General features: G+C 36.2%; 3 protein-coding genes across 9 annotated transcripts; 1 reads left to right on the forward strand and 2 right to left on the reverse strand.

Annotated features, from left to right (window-relative positions):
- Window positions 1-157: 157 nt before the first annotated feature.
- LOC106654197 (DNA polymerase delta catalytic subunit) lies at window positions 158-4,947 on the reverse strand. 3 transcript variants are annotated; one of them, XM_014373954.2, is made up of 13 exons: window positions 4,785-4,947; window positions 4,377-4,664; window positions 4,164-4,263; window positions 3,973-4,084; window positions 3,731-3,903; window positions 3,394-3,653; window positions 3,099-3,325; window positions 2,855-3,021; window positions 2,222-2,770; window positions 1,682-2,152; window positions 1,199-1,605; window positions 473-1,126; window positions 158-395 (listed from the first exon to the last, which is right to left on the reverse strand). In XM_014373954.2, the coding sequence occupies exons 2-13, from the start codon at window positions 4,430-4,432 to the stop codon at window positions 299-301; spliced, it is 3,273 nt and encodes a 1,090-aa protein (XP_014229440.1). In that variant the 5' UTR covers window positions 4,433-4,664; window positions 4,785-4,947; the 3' UTR covers window positions 158-298. The 3 variants fall into 3 exon arrangements, with proteins under 3 accessions (XP_014229440.1, XP_014229441.1, XP_023314634.1); XM_014373955.2 differs by having other exon boundaries at window positions 2,222-2,323; window positions 2,432-2,770; window positions 4,377-4,947; XM_023458866.1 differs by having other exon boundaries at window positions 4,377-4,947.
- Window positions 4,948-5,141: 194 nt separating this feature from the next.
- LOC106654198 (small integral membrane protein 14) lies at window positions 5,142-9,416 on the forward strand. 2 transcript variants are annotated; one of them, XM_014373959.2, is made up of 6 exons: window positions 5,142-5,241; window positions 5,320-5,950; window positions 7,915-8,083; window positions 8,432-8,486; window positions 8,566-8,711; window positions 8,788-9,416. In XM_014373959.2, the coding sequence occupies exons 3-6, from the start codon at window positions 8,000-8,002 to the stop codon at window positions 8,830-8,832; spliced, it is 330 nt and encodes a 109-aa protein (XP_014229445.1). In that variant the 5' UTR covers window positions 5,142-5,241; window positions 5,320-5,950; window positions 7,915-7,999; the 3' UTR covers window positions 8,833-9,416. The 2 variants fall into 2 exon arrangements, with proteins under 2 accessions (XP_014229445.1, XP_014229442.1); XM_014373956.2 differs by lacking the exons at window positions 5,142-5,241; window positions 5,320-5,950 and adding an exon at window positions 7,697-7,838.
- Window positions 9,417-9,616: 200 nt separating this feature from the next.
- LOC106654252 lies at window positions 9,617-16,438 on the reverse strand. 4 transcript variants are annotated; one of them, XM_014374040.2, is made up of 19 exons: window positions 15,688-16,438; window positions 15,206-15,576; window positions 14,992-15,083; window positions 14,805-14,923; window positions 14,335-14,733; window positions 13,786-14,259; window positions 13,440-13,579; window positions 13,312-13,366; window positions 12,918-13,082; window positions 12,478-12,793; window positions 12,241-12,408; window positions 11,998-12,174; window positions 11,704-11,932; window positions 11,297-11,629; window positions 10,975-11,218; window positions 10,813-10,895; window positions 10,526-10,745; window positions 9,998-10,446; window positions 9,617-9,930 (listed from the first exon to the last, which is right to left on the reverse strand). In XM_014374040.2, the coding sequence occupies exons 2-19, from the start codon at window positions 15,415-15,417 to the stop codon at window positions 9,798-9,800; spliced, it is 4,008 nt and encodes a 1,335-aa protein (XP_014229526.2). In that variant the 5' UTR covers window positions 15,418-15,576; window positions 15,688-16,438; the 3' UTR covers window positions 9,617-9,797. The 4 variants fall into 4 exon arrangements, with proteins under 4 accessions (XP_014229526.2, XP_014229527.2, XP_014229524.2 ...); XM_014374041.2 differs by having other exon boundaries at window positions 9,618-9,930; window positions 13,786-13,935; window positions 14,032-14,733; XM_014374038.2 differs by having other exon boundaries at window positions 9,618-9,930; window positions 13,786-14,733.
- Between the last annotated feature and the right edge of the window lie 1,045 nt (window positions 16,439-17,483).

The raw sequence follows: 17,483 nt of genomic DNA on the forward strand, positions 1-17,483 counted from the left end.
TCGTCGATAACAATTTCCATTATTTTATTAATTTTCTACGATCATTTTTATAAGACAACATTTTCATCTACCAAATGTAAGAAAACAGTAAGATCGTTTCCCCTTATTCGTCGGATCAAGAATTTAAAATTATTTAGATACAATTTTTATAAATATATTTACGAAAAAAGTAGTTTATTGTTAAAACAGAAATACACAATAACAATTTAATTAAATATGTACAAATCATCAAATGATACACGAAAATTATCAGCTCAAACAGAGCTCAGATGATATCATTACCAATGATGTTTTTTTTTTACCATTCTGGAATTCCAAACTTATCAATTCTCTTAACTTGTGCATCAAGATCAATTTGAACCTTCTTCCTCATGTAAAAGATTGGACAATCGCGACTGTAAAAATTATTTTAAAAATTCATTCATCTTGCTTTTATGAATTTCATCGTGTATTGAGTTGAAAATAATTATACCTTGAACAAATAACTTCTTGGTGAAGACTTCCTTGACATCTTTGGCACTCTGACCACAATCTACAGAATTTTTCTTCGAGCTTTCTCCCGTTATAAATTTCACTTTGAATAATTTCCGCCTCTCTTTCCTCGCAATAACTGCATAGAGCTTTATCAGCTCTGTCACTTGTCAATACAGCCTTGCATCCAATACAAGTTTCCTTCTTTTTGGTAAAGGCAAACAGAGCGCCAACTTTAGAGGTAGCCACTGATTTTGTCCTCGTATGTTCGCCTTTAAGTAATAACGATTCGGCTTTGTCACCGAGAATAGGCTCGAAAATACGAACCAATGGCTTGGACAACTGATTTTCCAAGTAATAATTTGTATCGATGGGTATGTTATTTTCTAAAACGTAGATGGGATCTTCAGCTTTTTGGTACGCCGGCATACCTTTTGAACCGCTGATAAAGACATAAGGAATTCGATCGCCGAGTTTGGGTGCAGTACCCGCATCGCGTTTCTTCATTTTAGCAGCAAGTTCGACATGAGCTTGTTTAGCGGCATACTCGGTTTTAGTTAGTTCTTTTGTAACAACTAATTGCGAAATATCAATTCGATTGCAAAGAAGATCGCTAATGACTTGTTTTGCATAATCAATAGCATCGTCTGGATTTCTAAAAAATATCATTTTAACAAATATTTTAATATAATGATAAATTACGTTTTAGTTATATGAAAATTATTACCTGTCAATGAGTAGTTTTTGTAAGCAAGTATTCATCATATTTGCCACTAATGGGCAATTGTCTCTTCTTACTGTTTCTAATCCTTTACAGTCCATTTTATCATACTTATCAGGTCTTGTAAAATATAGGCCAGCATATCGCTTTTTATTGATAAGCAAGTACGGAAAATAAACTTTTTCAAATTCCAATTTAATTGGTTTAATGAATTTCGATGTGACATAATCTGCAGCTTCTTTTCCCAGTTTCATTGCATCTTCTATGGTTTTTACACCGAACTTCACCATAACGGAATCGGTATCACCGTAAATGACAATAGCATCGTGTTCATAACCATTTTCTTTCTTATAATGAGCTTCGACTTCTTGTTTTGTTTTTTCAATCATGGTACGGCCATAAGCTGTTACACTCTAATAAAAGAAATAATGAAATTCATAATATCCATCAATGATATTTGTAATATAAATATTCAATTCATTTATTTACCCCTGATATTTCTAAACATGGTAGTTTTCCTTGCTGAGCACCAGTAAAACCATAAACAGAGTTGGCTGACACTTTCAAAGCATATTGTCGACCGTCAAGAACTTTTTGTTTCAGTGGATCCGTTTCCTTTTTTAGTTCAGCTTTAGCAGCTTTCCTAGCTGATAACAAATGTTCCAAAATTTCGGGTAAAATTCCTTTCCTTACATTTGCTTTTACAAAACAGGAATTAGCTGGTGTTTTACTAACGTCATCAGGATCTAGTTTATATGCATTTTGCGCTGCTGGACTTAAAAGAGTTGTATAGCAAATGTTATGAGCCATGATTATACTAGGATATAGAGAACTAAAATCCAATGTGGCAATTGGGTCATTGTAGTAACCACGAAGTGGTTCAATAACTGTTGCTCCTTCGAATTGTTCATCTGAACCTTGACCATGATGTACTGGTATCAAGTATCCTCTTTCAATAGTCTAAAAAAATAATAAAAACAATATTAATTTAAAAATTTAGGTGTCAATTCAAAAGTAGAACTGCTTTACCTTTCTTAGTAATTGTGAAACAACTTTGATCTGTTGACCTCTGGTTAATAAACTAGTGAGTGAAACACCTGTCACTCTTGCCATTTCCATGTAGATGATAATGCACATAAGTTTATCTAACAGTCTTAGTGGTAAATAAGCATCTTTTAAACAGTACACTGCTAAACGTCTTCTAGTTTGTGCATTACCATTTTGTAAATCTGTGATAATACTGTGATGAACGTCTTCTTTTTGTTCTCCCAAAAAATGATAAGAAACAGCGTTTAGAGTGTAAGATCGTAATTTATAATCTCTTACTAATACTAATAACAAGTCAAATGGTACACGCCCTTCAAAATTGACAGATTTATTTTCTCTTCTACCCATTTGTTTGCTTTGCAGTACCGTATTTTTGATCACTGATTTAATATTTTTTATTCTACCCAAGTAACTAAAATCTCTCACGTTAAGATGCTGAGCTCTATTGATGAGATATGGAAAATCAAAATTATTGATGTTATATCCAGTAAAAATATCAGGATCCAATTGCCTAATGAAGTCAGCCCATTTCTAAATTAATAAATTTGATTTTCAAATATTAGATTGATTGGACATATTATTTAATTTATCTAACTTTTATTTGTGTTTTATTACCTCTAATAATTTTTCTTCTGTATCAAAGCTTAAGACTTGACATCCAACGATTGGAGCACAAGTGTTTAATGTAAAAATATTTCTTACAAATGGTTCTGTTTCACCTTGTAATATAACCATGTTAGCTATTTGAATAACAGGATCATGCTCAGGTTCAGGAAAAATTCCTTTGATCAAAAAATATAAGCAAGTATTAATAAAAATATAATGATGAAATACAATCTACGTGATTTTAATAGCACACCTTTACGGCCAGCACATTCAATATCAAAACTGAGAATTCTGAAAGGTGCTACTTTGGACCATTCTCCTTCAGGTGCATGAGCAATCAACTGATCCCAAGCTACATCAACTTCCATTTGACATCTTGTAACAGTAGGTAAATTGTGCCCATTTTTTCCTCTCAACTTCCATTTTCCTGGAACTAATTCAATCCAAGAACACCCAAGCATATGGGTATCTGCCATAAACCTAAACATAATAAATAATATCATTATTTTTCTATCATTATGCCAGTCTAAAGATTTTTGGTGTTTTACCTGATATCAAAATCTATGTTGCTTTCATAAGCAACATATTTATGATCTAATTCTCGATAGACAATTTGAGTTTCTAACAATCTTTTGCAAGGTGCAATCAATTTTGGCAATGCAACAGTAATTTTCAAAAATAACGATTTTTTCTCTCCAGTATATCCATAAACTGTTTGTTTTTCAACTATTTCAACAGCTAAGACAAAGTCTTGAATATTTTCATAATTATTTTTTATATCATTTTTGATAGCGTTGTTTAAAGCTTCCTGCAAAAATAGAAACAAAGAGAAATAAGTACATTGTGCAATAGTTAACTTTTGTTACAATTTATTTATCAACTTACTTTAAAAGGTTTGCAATGAGCATTTGTGAATGAAGGGTGGCAAGAAACAAAAAAGTATGGACTGAATCCATGGACATAACAGCAAACTGAATTTCCTAATTCTGTGACACCATACATTCTCATAACAGGTACTGGTCCTATTCTACTTCCAGGCATACCTGGCTGTGGTTTATCTGAATAACACATTAGTTTATTCAATAACTTTTGGTGAAATGTAAGTTATTGAAATATTAGAAATGTACCTGTGAAGTGGTCTATATCAATTTGCTGAAAGCACAATCCATCTTTTAATGGATCTAATGCAGGTGGTGCAGGTCTACTCCACTTGGAAGATGTATTTTCTTGTTCTGGTCCCTGAACAAAATATAACATAAGTTCCAAATGAAACCAAACGGATCATTAAAAGTAATACTTTAAATAATATGTCTCATACTTCGCCAAGAACTTGAGTTCCTTCGGTATTGACATCATCATCAAAGTCATCCATACTTGCAAGCTCAGACACAAATGTTGATGGTTCATCATCGTCGGCTCTTTAAAAATAAAGAAAAAATTGATGATCAATGCAACTTTAAATAAAATTAGGTTACAAGTAACCAGCGCTTTTTGTAAATATACAACAGTAGAAGAAAATGTAGTTACTTACGCAACTTTTGTCTTTTTGCTTGCAGATGAAGCAGAGTACGGCGGCCTTTTGCTCATTTTGGCGAGAAATTGTGAAAAGCGTGAGTTTTTCGATGACAGTAAAAACTGAAGGAAAGGAACAAATCACAAAGAACTGCTACTACCACTGCCGTAAGGACGGAGCAATATCATAATAGTCAACTCCGAATTCCCGCGCAATTTTAGGGTTGGAAAACGGATTCAAGCGAAGGTTGCGAATCTGTCTGCTACGGAATGCAACTTTATGACAGTTATGACCACTAGTTTATGACTGCAACGAATAAATTAAGTAACGCGTTCAATTAGAAAATAAATTTTGAAACTCTTGTAAACGTCATCACACTTTTTACTTATAATCAACTATTTTACTTATAAATAACCAATGAATTACTTCATAATTTGTTTTCATAATAATCTCAATCTCTTTTATATAACGATAGATTTGTGCATCAATGATGGATGTAAAATTTTTCTGTGACTTTAATGAGTTTACGTTATTTTTCCTCGAGTTATAACACCTGATAAGAAATCGTTTGATATGAGCTTTGGGAGTTATTGAAGTGTCGTCCGTCACTTGTTTTGTTTACAAAACTGACATGGCCAGCAGCTGTCAGTGTGTTTGTATTATATTACTCGCGCTCCAAAGCAAAATTTTTAAATGGCCAACTCTCTCCCGCCACGGTCACCTGCACAATTGTAGTCTTTGGGGGCATGCAGCCACATTTGTAGCGTAAGACGGCACCGACCGAAAACAATAATAAATACAACGTAAATTAAGGCGAACGAAGGTGTGGCATTAGTTATGCATAATTTTCATAGATAACGGCGCATTATAAATCGCGTCACAAGTGAGATTAAGTTTGAATGATTTCTGCTGATGTTTCATCTTTAATATTTGAAAACTATAAAATCGAATAATCCTGCAGGAACAAGGACCAGGCGGACTGCGGTAAGCGGAAAATTCATCGTCGGATTTCATTTCCCAGCGGCAAGGACTGAAATACGAAATAGAATTTAGAAAGGCAGATACGGGCTCGCGACTGCGTACACGAAAAGCCTCTCTCTCTCGCTTCCTCCCTCTATTGCGGAGCTGCTTCTAATAGGCTAGTGGCACGTATGTATACTGCTGTTAGCTACGTATAATATAGCTGTATATAAAACCGTCGAAGACGCGCACACACTCGCACACGTATATATACGGAACGAGAGAGAAAAAGAGACGAGCATATATACACAGAGGAGGCAGAGTTTGGTGCAGCCAGCGCAGTCACATAGTCTCCGCGACTGATCGCATTTATAATATACGAAAAACTCGTCTCTCGACACTTGTCATCTCTGTCGTAGTCGTCGTCGCAGCAGCAGAAGCAATTACCGTGTAATAAGCCGAGAGAGAGAGAGTCGAGAACTGACAATTGAACGTTGCTGCGAGGAGAGGATCGTATACGTATTGGCAAAAGTGACAGCTGCGCCTGCACAGCACGACAGATTCGCTTATCGCGCCGTGTATATCTCTGGGCCGAGAGCGTAACGTCGTCCAAGAGTTGCATCGGACTCGACGTGAGTACTCCTTTTCCTACATGAGAGATATGTCTTGTCGTTTGAACGAAACTTATGGCCGCCAGCTTGTGTAAATTGTGTCCTTACTGCTGCCGTTGTGTGTAAATAACATCGATGATATATGTAGCACGATCGCGACATTGCTCCGTGTGCATGCATGTGTAAGTGTTTCTCGCATACTATCGTACAAGTCACAGGTGTGTGTGTGTGTTTTAACGAACGGATATAGCATTTGTGGAGTGTGGCGGTGCATCGTTGCAGCGCGGCGCACGAAACGGCTCTCGGCTGGCAGCCTCTCGACCCGCACCGATCCTATATAATACTACTTTTCCCCTGCATCCCGACTCGATGATTAAAAACTCCGACGTATATTACGACTCGATCACGAGGACGAGCTGCGTCGATTTCAGGCAAGACTGAAAATTCGCTTCGAACGAAACGCGGCCGAGTGTCGAATTTTCTCGCTGCGGTGATTTAAAAAGCTTATTCCTTGGAAAGTCGAGTTACACAGCTGCTGTATTATCAAATAATAATACAGAGGATACTTGGTCTACTACTAGGCTGTCTGTAATTCTTTTTTATCGCTCGCCATGGCAGCTCCACTTCCCTTTCTTGTTCCGTGCATAAGAGCCCATCGAATTGTCCGGATCCTGCAGGCCACGTATTACGGTATATACTCCATGACTTGATGATTTTTCGGATAATCTAACACACGCAGCAGTATAGATATGGCTGAAGTAGGAAATAGTCTTTGATCATCGCTTTTAATATCAAGTGGCAGCGGAGTATATGCGATTGGTCGTCCTATATAGGCGTTTGAGATAGTCTCAAGTTCGTTGGCACTTGGCGCCTTGGAGAAAATGAGGCCCTTAATCGAGGCGACCGCTTCACTCGACATTCGACAACGCTCTATACGTCACATAGGATCTGCAATCCAAGTGCATAAAAAGAACATCGATAAAGTGCCCCATTATAATGGGGCCATACGACGACCATTGAAAGATATATTTTCGAAAAAAGCGAAAAAGAGCCCGGTCGAAATTTGTCGTGCACCGTTGCTCGCGTTTTACATCATTATGGTCAAAAAAATCATTTGCTTTTACTCGCAGTTCCATTGCAAATAACCAACTCGAGAGCTGAGTCGTATTATAATTGCTGCACGACTTTGAGCACTCTTATCTCGAGTGTGTTATGGCTGCAGCAGAACTCGATTCTCCGATACGATGATTCTTTATCTCGACTGACAGCAGCTGTCAAGCGGTGTACACATTGCATACGTACAAGAGAGTCGGAAACTCACGGCCGTATAATAACGATACGGTGCTGTATACAACTCGTGCCGAATCAAATGTCCGTGTATGGTATTCTCTTCTGCGGCTCGTTGCGCGCTCATCGTAGATACGTTGCCTACCGATCCGACTATCGAGCGAATCTCGAATCGGCTCACTCCGAGTTAAGATTCGTACCCGAAAAATCTGATTCTCGTTCGATCGAGCAGGTCGTTCGGAAGAGCGTTTCCGATTGCCCTTACGACGATCGAGCCTTTTATCGATAGCCAAAGACTCGCGGCTATGTTATTACGTTAAGCTGTCGATTCTGGACTGTCGCAGGCATGCACTCGAACGTGTAGCGTGCACTTACGTAATTTAAAAATAACAACAATTGCTCGAGCTTTTTCCGCCGCCGCCGCTGCATTTCCTCCACCGAGAAGCGATAAAAATTCGTGGAGCCCCACGTATTAGCATTATTACTTGCAATGTTCGCTGTGTGTATGCGCGCGCTCGAATTTAAGTGTGTTTGTGTCGTGCACCTATAACAGGTGTCCACGTCGAATGCTCGATGTTTGTTTTGCGATCGCCGACTCGTTTGTGTGCCGTCGCCGCCGTTGGTACATAGAACAGCTGTTTAACTATAAACGCAATTCTCATGTAAGATCGAATTTTTATCCTCGTCTTCTTTTCAAGCTCGCTGTCCATTTTTTTGAGGGATCATCCCAACGACTCGACGGGAAATCGCCAATTTCACGACTGCGCAATTCGAATTAGCGACATGTCGGACGACGGTAACGGAGGTATGGATCCATGCGCCTGCATCTGGAGTCAGGATCTGGTGATGCAGCGATTACTCTCCTTCGTAAGTCTATCGTCTCTCGAATCTTGACGAAATTATACTTTTTCATGAACCATGCTCATACGTTAATTCTCGCTCATGGCATCTCTTTTCGTGATTGCAAAAAATGTGTCGCCGTTATTTTGATGATGTGATCGGCTCGAATCAGTTCGAGCCGCTTATGTATCGAAATCGTTTTCTCCAAGAGAGACGAAAGGCTTTCATACATTTGCGCAAACTTTACCGAAAGATTTTTTCCATATTTTACCGAGTCCATAATAGTTTTAGCCTTTAAAATATTCACGAGCACTACGAAGCCATTAAATGCACAATTTGTTTTTTAACGACGCAATCGTGATTTTCTTTTTACAGCTGAGACAGTCACAAGATTACTGCTCCGATACCGAATGTTGGTCTCTCTCAAGACGTAAGAATCACTTTTTTCGCACACATATTTTATAGCCGTCCACCGTATGTTTTTAATCATTATGATCTTCCGATCGCAGTGCCAGGGCCAGCAGTCGACTCCGATAACAGCGAGAGCAACGACTTCTTCATGCTTTGCTTTTTTACCATTATAGGTCTACTGTTATACGCTTTCCGCCCACAAAGTGCTAGGAAATTGGACAAGGAATTCGCCAATAGGAATTCGGTAAGACACGGCAAACGTAATTTGCAAATTTTAAAAAGTTTCTGTTTTTAATGAAATCTATTTTTTTTTCTCACAGGATTTCGATGGAGAACCTCCAGTACCTCCCCCGAGCGTTAATTAATTCGAGGCCTCGGGAAAATAATACACAAATGGCTTGAGGCTGGCTCTGTCAAGCCACCGCGTTTTTTTATAAACCACAAGCTATCATTGTAAACTACTGTGCAAAGTATTGTAAATCGCCCTGAACACATTCCATTTTTCATATGCTGCAGTTTACTTATTCGATGCTGCATGCGAGATATTTGTGAAAATATCGAGACATATGATTATCAAGTGCACAGGGTACATAGAACTATGTTGAAATTATAATTTGTTAAACTACGATATTAATGTCTTTAGAGATATATTTACTCGAAATTGGTTGTTGAAAATATTCGGTTTAATCTTATTGGTCGGAAGATTTAATTTATCGCTTGTTGAAAATTTTTTACAGCAATCTTTTTAAATAAGTATTCAATACCATCATTACTTTGTGCAATTAATTGTTCAAATAAACAAATTTATTTGAACATTGTAAGTAATTTGTAATCTTTAAGTGAAAATATAGATTGATTAATCTCAGCTAAATATTGATGTACGCGTTTTTATGAAAAAGTATTCGGTATAAACTTTTGATTTCAATAAATATATTCATTGTGTAAAAAATTTTATAGTCATATTATACAGACGCTTATTCAAAGAATTATACCTAAATTTAGATCCAAGTAAACATGTAAGAAAACCTGATTTTAGATATTTATATAATATACACCTAAATGCTGATACTGAATGGAAAAATTTAATTAAATATAGATAATGAAAACTATTAATACGTTCTTTATTACAATTTTTAAAATAATTTCATGTTATATTTTTAAATTTTAGCTGCATAATTGGTTGTAATAAAATCAGCCAGTTTTTACATTATCAATGTATCTTATTTTATTAATCTTACACTAAAAGAACTACACATTCGATCATATTTCAAGTCCTTTAACTAATAGTGACTAAACTTAATTAGCATTACACATTATTAAAAAACAACACTTATTTACAAGAGTCAGAAGAATCACTTTTGAGCTTTTTTGAAACAGTTTCACCATCATCTAAGCTTTCGGATGATTTCTGTAATCTGGGTATTCTTTTCGTTTTTAAATATGTCATTGGATCCACCGAAGTTCTGGAACAAAAACAAGTGAAATTAATAATTTGATTTATCTTTTGCAAAATATTTTGCCTTCTCTTACTTTACTGTGTTACTTGTGGTAGCTTCAATTGATTTTTTTTGTTGATTTACAGTATCAGCTGTCGTAGAAGCGGTTTTTGAACTTGTAACAGGAATGGTTAATTTTGTTGCAATAGTTTTATTTTCATTATCGGTACTATTGCAGTTGATATTGTTCGTACTTTCAGTTTCCTCGGTACCTGGAGTTGTTTCTATCTTCTCAGTAGCTTTTTTTTTATCTACTTCCACTTTTACTAATTTTGCCTCAGCTTGACTCTCAGATTTTGGCTTTAGAATCCCATCTTGAGTTGGAAAAGTCAAGGTAGGTAAAGTGACTGCAGTTTTTGAAGAATCTTTACTGACTATCTCTGTGAGTAACTTTGCTATTTCCTCTCTTTTGCGAGTAACAGTAATTTCTTCGAACCAATTTTTTAAAGTTTTAATTGGTAAAGTGTAGTTATCGATCGGGGTCTGCAATAATTGTTTCCCATATAAATGTGTGTAATTTAATTTAAAATTAATAAAAAATGATTTAATAATTTTCACAAACCTGGAAAAAAGCCTCGACATACTGAAGTACATATAAACCGCAATCGGTGAAATTTGATTGCTGAGGAACTTTAGGTACAGCTCCTTTTATAGTGTCTTTAGTAAAAAGTTGTTCTGCACCCATTTTAGCCCGATATTCACAACTAAGATAATCTCTTAGTGTAGCCACAACTCTTGACCGGTTTGCTCCAGCCAGTGAATCAAATATTAAAATACAAGGACTGCAACAGATAAATTTTTTTTAAACATGAACTTTATATAATTGTGATGAATTGATTTTCAACTTACACTTTTGTTATGTCTTTTTTTTCGATGTTTGGGTTATCTTTTGGAGTAGTTTTATCTACTTCAGACTTGGTCTCAGATTCATCCTAAAAAATATAAAAAAAAATAGAATGTCAGAGTTTAAAAAATTTAACATTCTTGTAGAACTTTCATTAAAAAACTTACATCGATATCACTTTCTGTTTCCAATTCATCATCGTCACCTTCTGCCTCATCTCTTTCTGAACCATCGTCGTGGGTGTCTATCGTTATTGTGTTAGCCGATGTAGCGCTGTTTCCAGCAACTTTTGCTTTTGCTTCTTTTTTCTTTTTTTCTTCGAGTTTTTGACTTTCAGATTTTTCTTCAACTTTGGGTATTATTTTTCCAACTAATCCCGGGAAACAAATAATTGCCAAGAACCAATGAGCACTAAAATTTTTTATATATTATAATTATTAACCGATTGAAAAAATTGAAAAAATTGATGAATTACAAGTATTAACTTACTGTTCATTGATAGGGATAACAATAAAATCTTTTTTAAATATATTAACATTTTTAGTCCACTTCTTAACTCTAGCGTGACGCTTGGCAGCAGGGGATAAATTCTCAACGTTACCAATAGATTGAGTATGCGGACTCGTCAATCGTTTATAAAAATAGGTACTAAAAACGTGTGTCCTCTGGTTATCTACTTCAGAAAGTACTTGAAGAGTTAAATATTTTAAATAAAAGTCAATAATAACATCATTAAGAAACTGATCTTCAGCAAGGCAAAAGAAATCTTCAGTATTAATAGCTATGCCTCCTTTGGCCGGTGGTGGCGGATATACAGTTATACTAAAAAATCGGAAAAATCTGTGTAATTTATGCATTTCTGGCTTAATAATTTAATTTAAAAACATTGCACATACGTTTGAATAACTCCATTAGAAGCAGAAGCCGTGCTTGTTGTTTGAATAGGTTTTTTAACTGGAGATGGAGCTGGAACTTGAACTGCTCTAGGAGAAGCTTGAACAAGAATATCGTTAGCTTCTTTCCCATTTAATTCACTCATAATGGGCCTAAATATTTCTTTCAGTGTTAACTTCGCATCATCCGTAATTCTTTCAGGAAGTAATGTAATTCGTTTATGTGTTTGATCTACGAGGAAAAAATTGTAAATAGTTATGCAATTACACTGCAGCAATAACTGTAAAAAGGTATACCTTTACTAGCTGGATCATAATATGGCCCCTTGGGATCCTGCATACCTAATATATCTCTTATTCTCGAACCAGTCGGTATGTTTGTGTAAAAAAATAGAACTGGCATAGACTTGGAAAAATGTATTAAAAGTGCCAACATTTCTCCATATTTAATTTTTAATGATATGGATTTTCTCTCTGTTAAATATAAAACAATAAATTTAATTGGATTAATAAAAAATTAATTGTTTCTTAATATCTTACCATCTTCCAGTAAAGGTACATCGATTTGCAAATTATCCGAAGTTATTGTAACGGCACAGTCTGGAACGAATTTATATGATCCAATTCTAACTGTACGACATTTCAGAGTAACTAACAGATTGCTAGTAGGTGGTATAAGTGGAGCAGTGTCTTTGCTACTACTTACACCTAAAAGTAAAATTTCAGAATAATAAATTTTGCATGTATAACGGATACTGTTACTAGTCTTAAACTAACCTGAAACTTGACCATCAAAACCCGCACGGAAGTTTGATTTCAAAGTATTTGTGATTACAGGTTCCTTTTCATTGATCGTCTCTGCTTTTTCTTTTGGTTCAGAAACTTGAACTTTAGGCATTTCAATAGAATTATTGAGTGACGTTTTCACTTTATTATCATCTTCTTCATCAGAAGATATAGTTAAACATTCTGGTTCTTTGAATTGTTTAGCTTTTAATAAACCGCGATTTCTACACCCTCCTCTACCTCTTTTTGAAACTGTTTCTGCCCTTTGTAACAATCCAGAATCTTGTTTCTTGACCAATGATGGATGCTGATAGAAAAAAATTCATAATAATTTTAATAATATTATCAAAATCGATCAGATTTTGATATCATCAACAATAAAAATAATCAGTAGTTAAATGTAAGAAAAATTGAAAAAATAATAGACTTACATCAGAAGATGAGTTATCTCTTTTTGTCATAACACCCGTAGATATAGGTATTGACTTGACATCATCAGGTAGTTTTCTTTTACATCTCATGCAGTAATTGAAGTCTGCTGCACTCATTCCACAGAATGGACAAACTGCCAGCATACCTTTAATATATTTTGCAACCTAAAGTAAAATTGCACAATTAACATTATTTTATAATAATACATCATTTTTAAAATTAAAATTCTTTTAAACCCAAATTCTATTACTACTATTTATCAAAATAGAAGTTTTGGGACTAAAAAAAATTATGAAAATCACACAACTAAAAAAAGATTCGTTTTTCAGATTCAATTTCTATATGGGTAAAAAATAAAAAAATTAAATAAAAAATTTTTAATAAATAATATACCTTTGCATTTGAGCCTGTCGAACCTGTTGACGAAGCAGTTCTACCACTTTTGACTCTGTAAATATGAAAATTTTATTACAACACTTATACGATCAATTTTTTTTCTTAATTGTTTTAAATGAACTCACGGGCTTCTCGATTTTACTGAGGATTCTTTATCACTTTCATCATAATTCATCTTTGCAGTGACATCAACAATGTAGTTTATGTGCAGAGTTGGATCTGATACCAACGAAACACGGGGCTCTTGGGAAGCCTGTATATTTGCCTAAAAGTTGATTAAACATAAGATCCATTTATCACTCCCCTTCAAACATGTAGCAACAAATAATAATATTTCAAAAATTTATGAGGTGAAAAAAATGAAACAGAAGAAGAAGGTATTAACTCACAACTCACAAGTACTAAGATACTAGAAAACAAGATAACAATTAAAATGATACATAATATTAATTAAATAATCAAAATAGTTACTTGTTCCAATAAATCAGCAACTGTGCAATCATCCTTAGGCACCTCAAATGTAATGAGCCTCTGTTCTCCGTTCTCCAAGATGACAAGCATTTTGGCCTCATTCCCTTTGACTTGATGCTGAACTATGGTCTTTGCTGGATCTTCAATGTCCTGTTGTAAATAGGCAATACTCTCACTGGAATTTTCTTCAGGATCAGATTTTGTAGAAGTACTCTGACTGTCGGATTGCTCCATACTACCACTTTCCTCTACTTCCATTGGTTCACTCTTATCTTTAATTTGTTGGGACCCTGCATTTGCTTGCTTCACTGCTGCATGTTGTTGTGCTTGCTGCTGTTGAAGTAGTGCGAGCTGCTGCTCCTGCTGCTGCTGCTGCTGCTGCTGCTGCTGTTGTAGTTGTTGCTGCTGTCTGTGACCATGACCCATTAGTTGACCCATTACTTGACCCATCGGACCTCGCTGCTTAAGCGGGGCCTGGGAAGATGAAATAGACCTTGGCGTTGGATGTACTGCTAGTATTGGTTGATGTTTGGATAATTTTGGCTTTACTGTAGTTTGTTGATCAGCCTTAATGCGTTCACTAAGTTGACAAAACCCTGCTGCGGCTGTTGGTATTGTTCCTTGAAGATTATGGCTTACAGCTACAACTTCAGAATTATTAGCTATCCTAGTTGGTGTATGTTGTGAAGTTTTAGCAGCAAGTTGATTTGTACGGATAAATCCTGTAGTACTTCTTGGTTGAACTAATGATACATTAGCATTACCTCCAGCAATAGAAGCACGCTTCATTTTCCCACCAGGAGCAATTTTTCGAATAGTTTGGCTTGGCAAATTTGATCTCACGGGTGTACCAGTACCAACAGAATGCCGTTTGTTGATTTGTACAATTCGAGTAGTATTTAAATTTGAACCAGGTTGTACAACAACATTTGGTGCGGCAAGTGGAGGCTAAAATGATGAAAAATAAATAAAAAAAGAATAAAAGAAGAATTTAAAGGTATAAACTAGTGAATACCGACCAATACACTTGATTGAAGAGTTCTAGTTCCAGTAGAAATGAAGGTTTTAGGCAATTTTCCAACTTGTAATTCAATGGTTTTTGGTATATTGGCATAACGTATCAGCTCATCTGAATTATCTTTGAACATAAATAAAATAATTAATTCAACGCAAGTGCAATATTCTAATTTAATTATAATTAACTACCTTTGTTGACAACTTTTGAATTTGATACAGATCTAGTAAATGCCTCCGATTGAACACCTGGTTCATTGGTTTTAATTAAAATAACACTTTGTCTGAAAAAAAATGTTTAAATTCAATGTAACCATAAATAAAAAAGATAAGTAATAAAAAATTAGATTGGATTATTAAAATGAATTGTACAGTTTATCAAAAAATATTTAAAAAATGCAATTACCTCTGCTCCAATGAAGATCCAATAGTAATTGGCTGCGAAACAAGGGTGGCTGGAGTATTTCCTGTGGATGGGGCAATTAATAAAGTCTGTCCACCGTTGTCCTCAACAACAATTTGATAGCTCTGTCCATCAACATCGCACAATTGTGGAAAGTCTTTTAGAACAAAAGTATTATTATCTGAATTTGTGATAACATCATAATAGTCTGCCATAGTATTTGAAACTTCCAGAAAGACAAAAAGTTTTCTTTCAGAGAGTTTGATGGTTTTTGATGAGAATCTTTCCTATTTCCTTGAGAGATTGCTACGATACCGAATTCCATTTAAACCATTATCATGTATTACAGATTCCAAAATAATAGCTTATTTGACCTGTGGAATCAAATAATTCATGTCTACATTCCTAGCAAAGTCACAAGAATCAGGAACTATGTGAAATGAAATGAGATGGGCAATCAGTAAAGAAAATGATTATTGACTCACCAAATGAAGTCTTGATCATAGGCACATAGACACCGAGCTAATGCTGTATCGCCGTCGAAAAAAGCAGTGCATCGAGGGTTCAGGGAGTCTTGGCAGCTCGAAAATAGCAGAGCAAACTTGAATAATGTGGAAAAGGCAAATGAAAAAGGCTAACTCCGATTCCGTTGACAAACTAAGAGGATTATTTTAAAGATGAGAAACTAGGTAAGAAACAAGTCATCAGCTATCGAACGGCGGCATAACCTGTAGCAGTGTGAACTTGTCTCGCCTATAATGACGCTATAAGTCGCGTCTCTGAAATGGTTTCGAGTCCGTCTTAAGAAGCACGAGGAGTCGCAAAGACACAGGCGAGAGAGCCCACGAGCAAACACCTGCGCAACTCCGCAAGCCAATACTCCGGAGTCCGGGCTAGGTTTGAAATTGCGAACTTTTTAGGCGCACGCTTGATTATCACTCTGTTACGCGCTGCACCAACACATGCTATACATATATATCGAACACAGTGGTATAATAATAATAGACGTGCAGTATTATAAATGCAGAGGAGCCGCCGAAAAGACTGGCAGTCAAATCGACGCATACATATAAGCAACGCGATCAGCGACGTGCAACAGGAGTCGCATATATACGCGAACGCCGTCCGTTTGGCCGTATAAAAAATAAGAAATTTGGAGCGAACGTAAAAGGAGGCGGTATACTGGTGGCTCGCTGAGCGCGCGCCAAAGTGGCTCCGTCGAGCAGCGGAGGCTCTGTATCAAAACGTTACAACGGAGACGGGGACGTGTATAGGTACGGCTGCTGCTGCTGCTATTCGCGACGATTCTTGCCTGCGCCTTGTGCAGCGGTGCTCCCTCTCTCTCTCTCTCTCGCTCGTTCGTGCAGTACCCATTACATTGGTAGCGTACATTATTCTAAGGATTGCAATTTTTTGCACATTGGATAACGTTAATATGTGCCTGTTAGAGTAGACGGGGCGCCCTCAGCAGTCTTTTTGAGGTCGTTGCCGTGTCAAGTTTTATGGGGGGACTCACGTAGTTCGAGCGGACACCGCTGTCACATATATATACATCATCCTCTCACTCTGTGCACCGGCAGTAGTAGCGAATAGTGTACGGCATTTTCACTGATTGAAGTTTCGCAAAAGAACCCGATGCAGTCAGTAACGAGCTCGGTCCGAGAGTACATTCACGCCTATGATTGTGAATTCACTGCGCGAATTTTGGAGCTGTTGTTACAGCGCGAGAGTAATCTTTATAGGAATGTAGTGGCTTTTAACTATACCGTTGGCCCTTTAACTAAATTATTAACAAGCCGCGCTGCGTCACATTTTTTCTATTTATTTTTGCTTCGTTTTTATTTTGGCTGCTCAGCGCGTGTATTAAATCTGAGTAACTCGTACGGTTTCTGAAGTTAAATGAACGGTATAACAGCATTCCATCCAGATTATGCCAATCTTTTGAAGCGTTATAGATTTAAGAAAAAGGAATTTTCTTCCCTTCAAAAATATTTTCATCATTTATGAACACCATTACGTTCATGGAAAGTCGATAGAGATATTATACCTTCAATTTTTTTTCTCTTGTCAAGTTTTAATGCGTGGGTAGGGTCTTTTTACAGAGCTTTCAGTTCTCCAATATTTACGAATCGTGCAGTGACAGCCGGCTTTCCAATTTTAAATTCTCCCGCTCCAGATGCTCGCAGCGCACCATCCGTTTATAGGCTTCAATTATTTCAATGAAACACGTGTTATGCATGAACTGTCAGTGTATGTAAGCTTATTATTGTTTTGAAAACAC

The sequence above is a fragment of the Trichogramma pretiosum genome, unplaced genomic scaffold (genome assembly GCF_000599845.2).
Source record: "Trichogramma pretiosum strain Unisexual culture from Peru unplaced genomic scaffold, Tpre_2.0 scaffold25, whole genome shotgun sequence".
NCBI classification, from domain to species: domain Eukaryota; kingdom Metazoa; phylum Arthropoda; class Insecta; order Hymenoptera; family Trichogrammatidae; genus Trichogramma; species Trichogramma pretiosum.

Excerpts from the sequence above, each read along its gene's own strand:
- LOC106654197 (XM_014373954.2), bottom strand. The coding sequence starts at position 4,432 with ATGAGCAAAAGGCCGCCGTACTCTGCTTCATCTGCAAGCAAAAAGACA. Across the intron at positions 3,326-3,393 it reads AACATAGATTTTGATATCAG|GTTTATGGCAGATACCCATA; the intron begins GTAAAACACCAA and ends TATTATGTTTAG. Across the intron at positions 1,606-1,681 it reads CATGTTTAGAAATATCAGGG|AGTGTAACAGCTTATGGCCG; the intron begins GTAAATAAATGA and ends TTCTTTTATTAG.
- LOC106654198 (XM_014373956.2), top strand. The coding sequence starts at position 7,783 with ATGCTCGATGTTTGTTTTGCGATCGCCGACTCGTTTGTGTGCCGTCGC. Across the intron at positions 8,084-8,431 it reads TGCAGCGATTACTCTCCTTC|CTGAGACAGTCACAAGATTA; the intron begins GTAAGTCTATCG and ends TTCTTTTTACAG. Across the intron at positions 8,712-8,787 it reads AATTCGCCAATAGGAATTCG|GATTTCGATGGAGAACCTCC; the intron begins GTAAGACACGGC and ends TTTTTCTCACAG.
- LOC106654252 (XM_014374038.2), bottom strand. The coding sequence starts at position 15,417 with ATGGCAGACTATTATGATGTTATCACAAATTCAGATAATAATACTTTT. Across the intron at positions 11,219-11,296 it reads GTTATCCCTATCAATGAACA|TGCTCATTGGTTCTTGGCAA; the intron begins GTAAGTTAATAC and ends AAAAAATTTTAG. Across the intron at positions 10,447-10,525 it reads ATGTCGAGGCTTTTTTCCAG|ACCCCGATCGATAACTACAC; the intron begins GTTTGTGAAAAT and ends CAATTATTGCAG.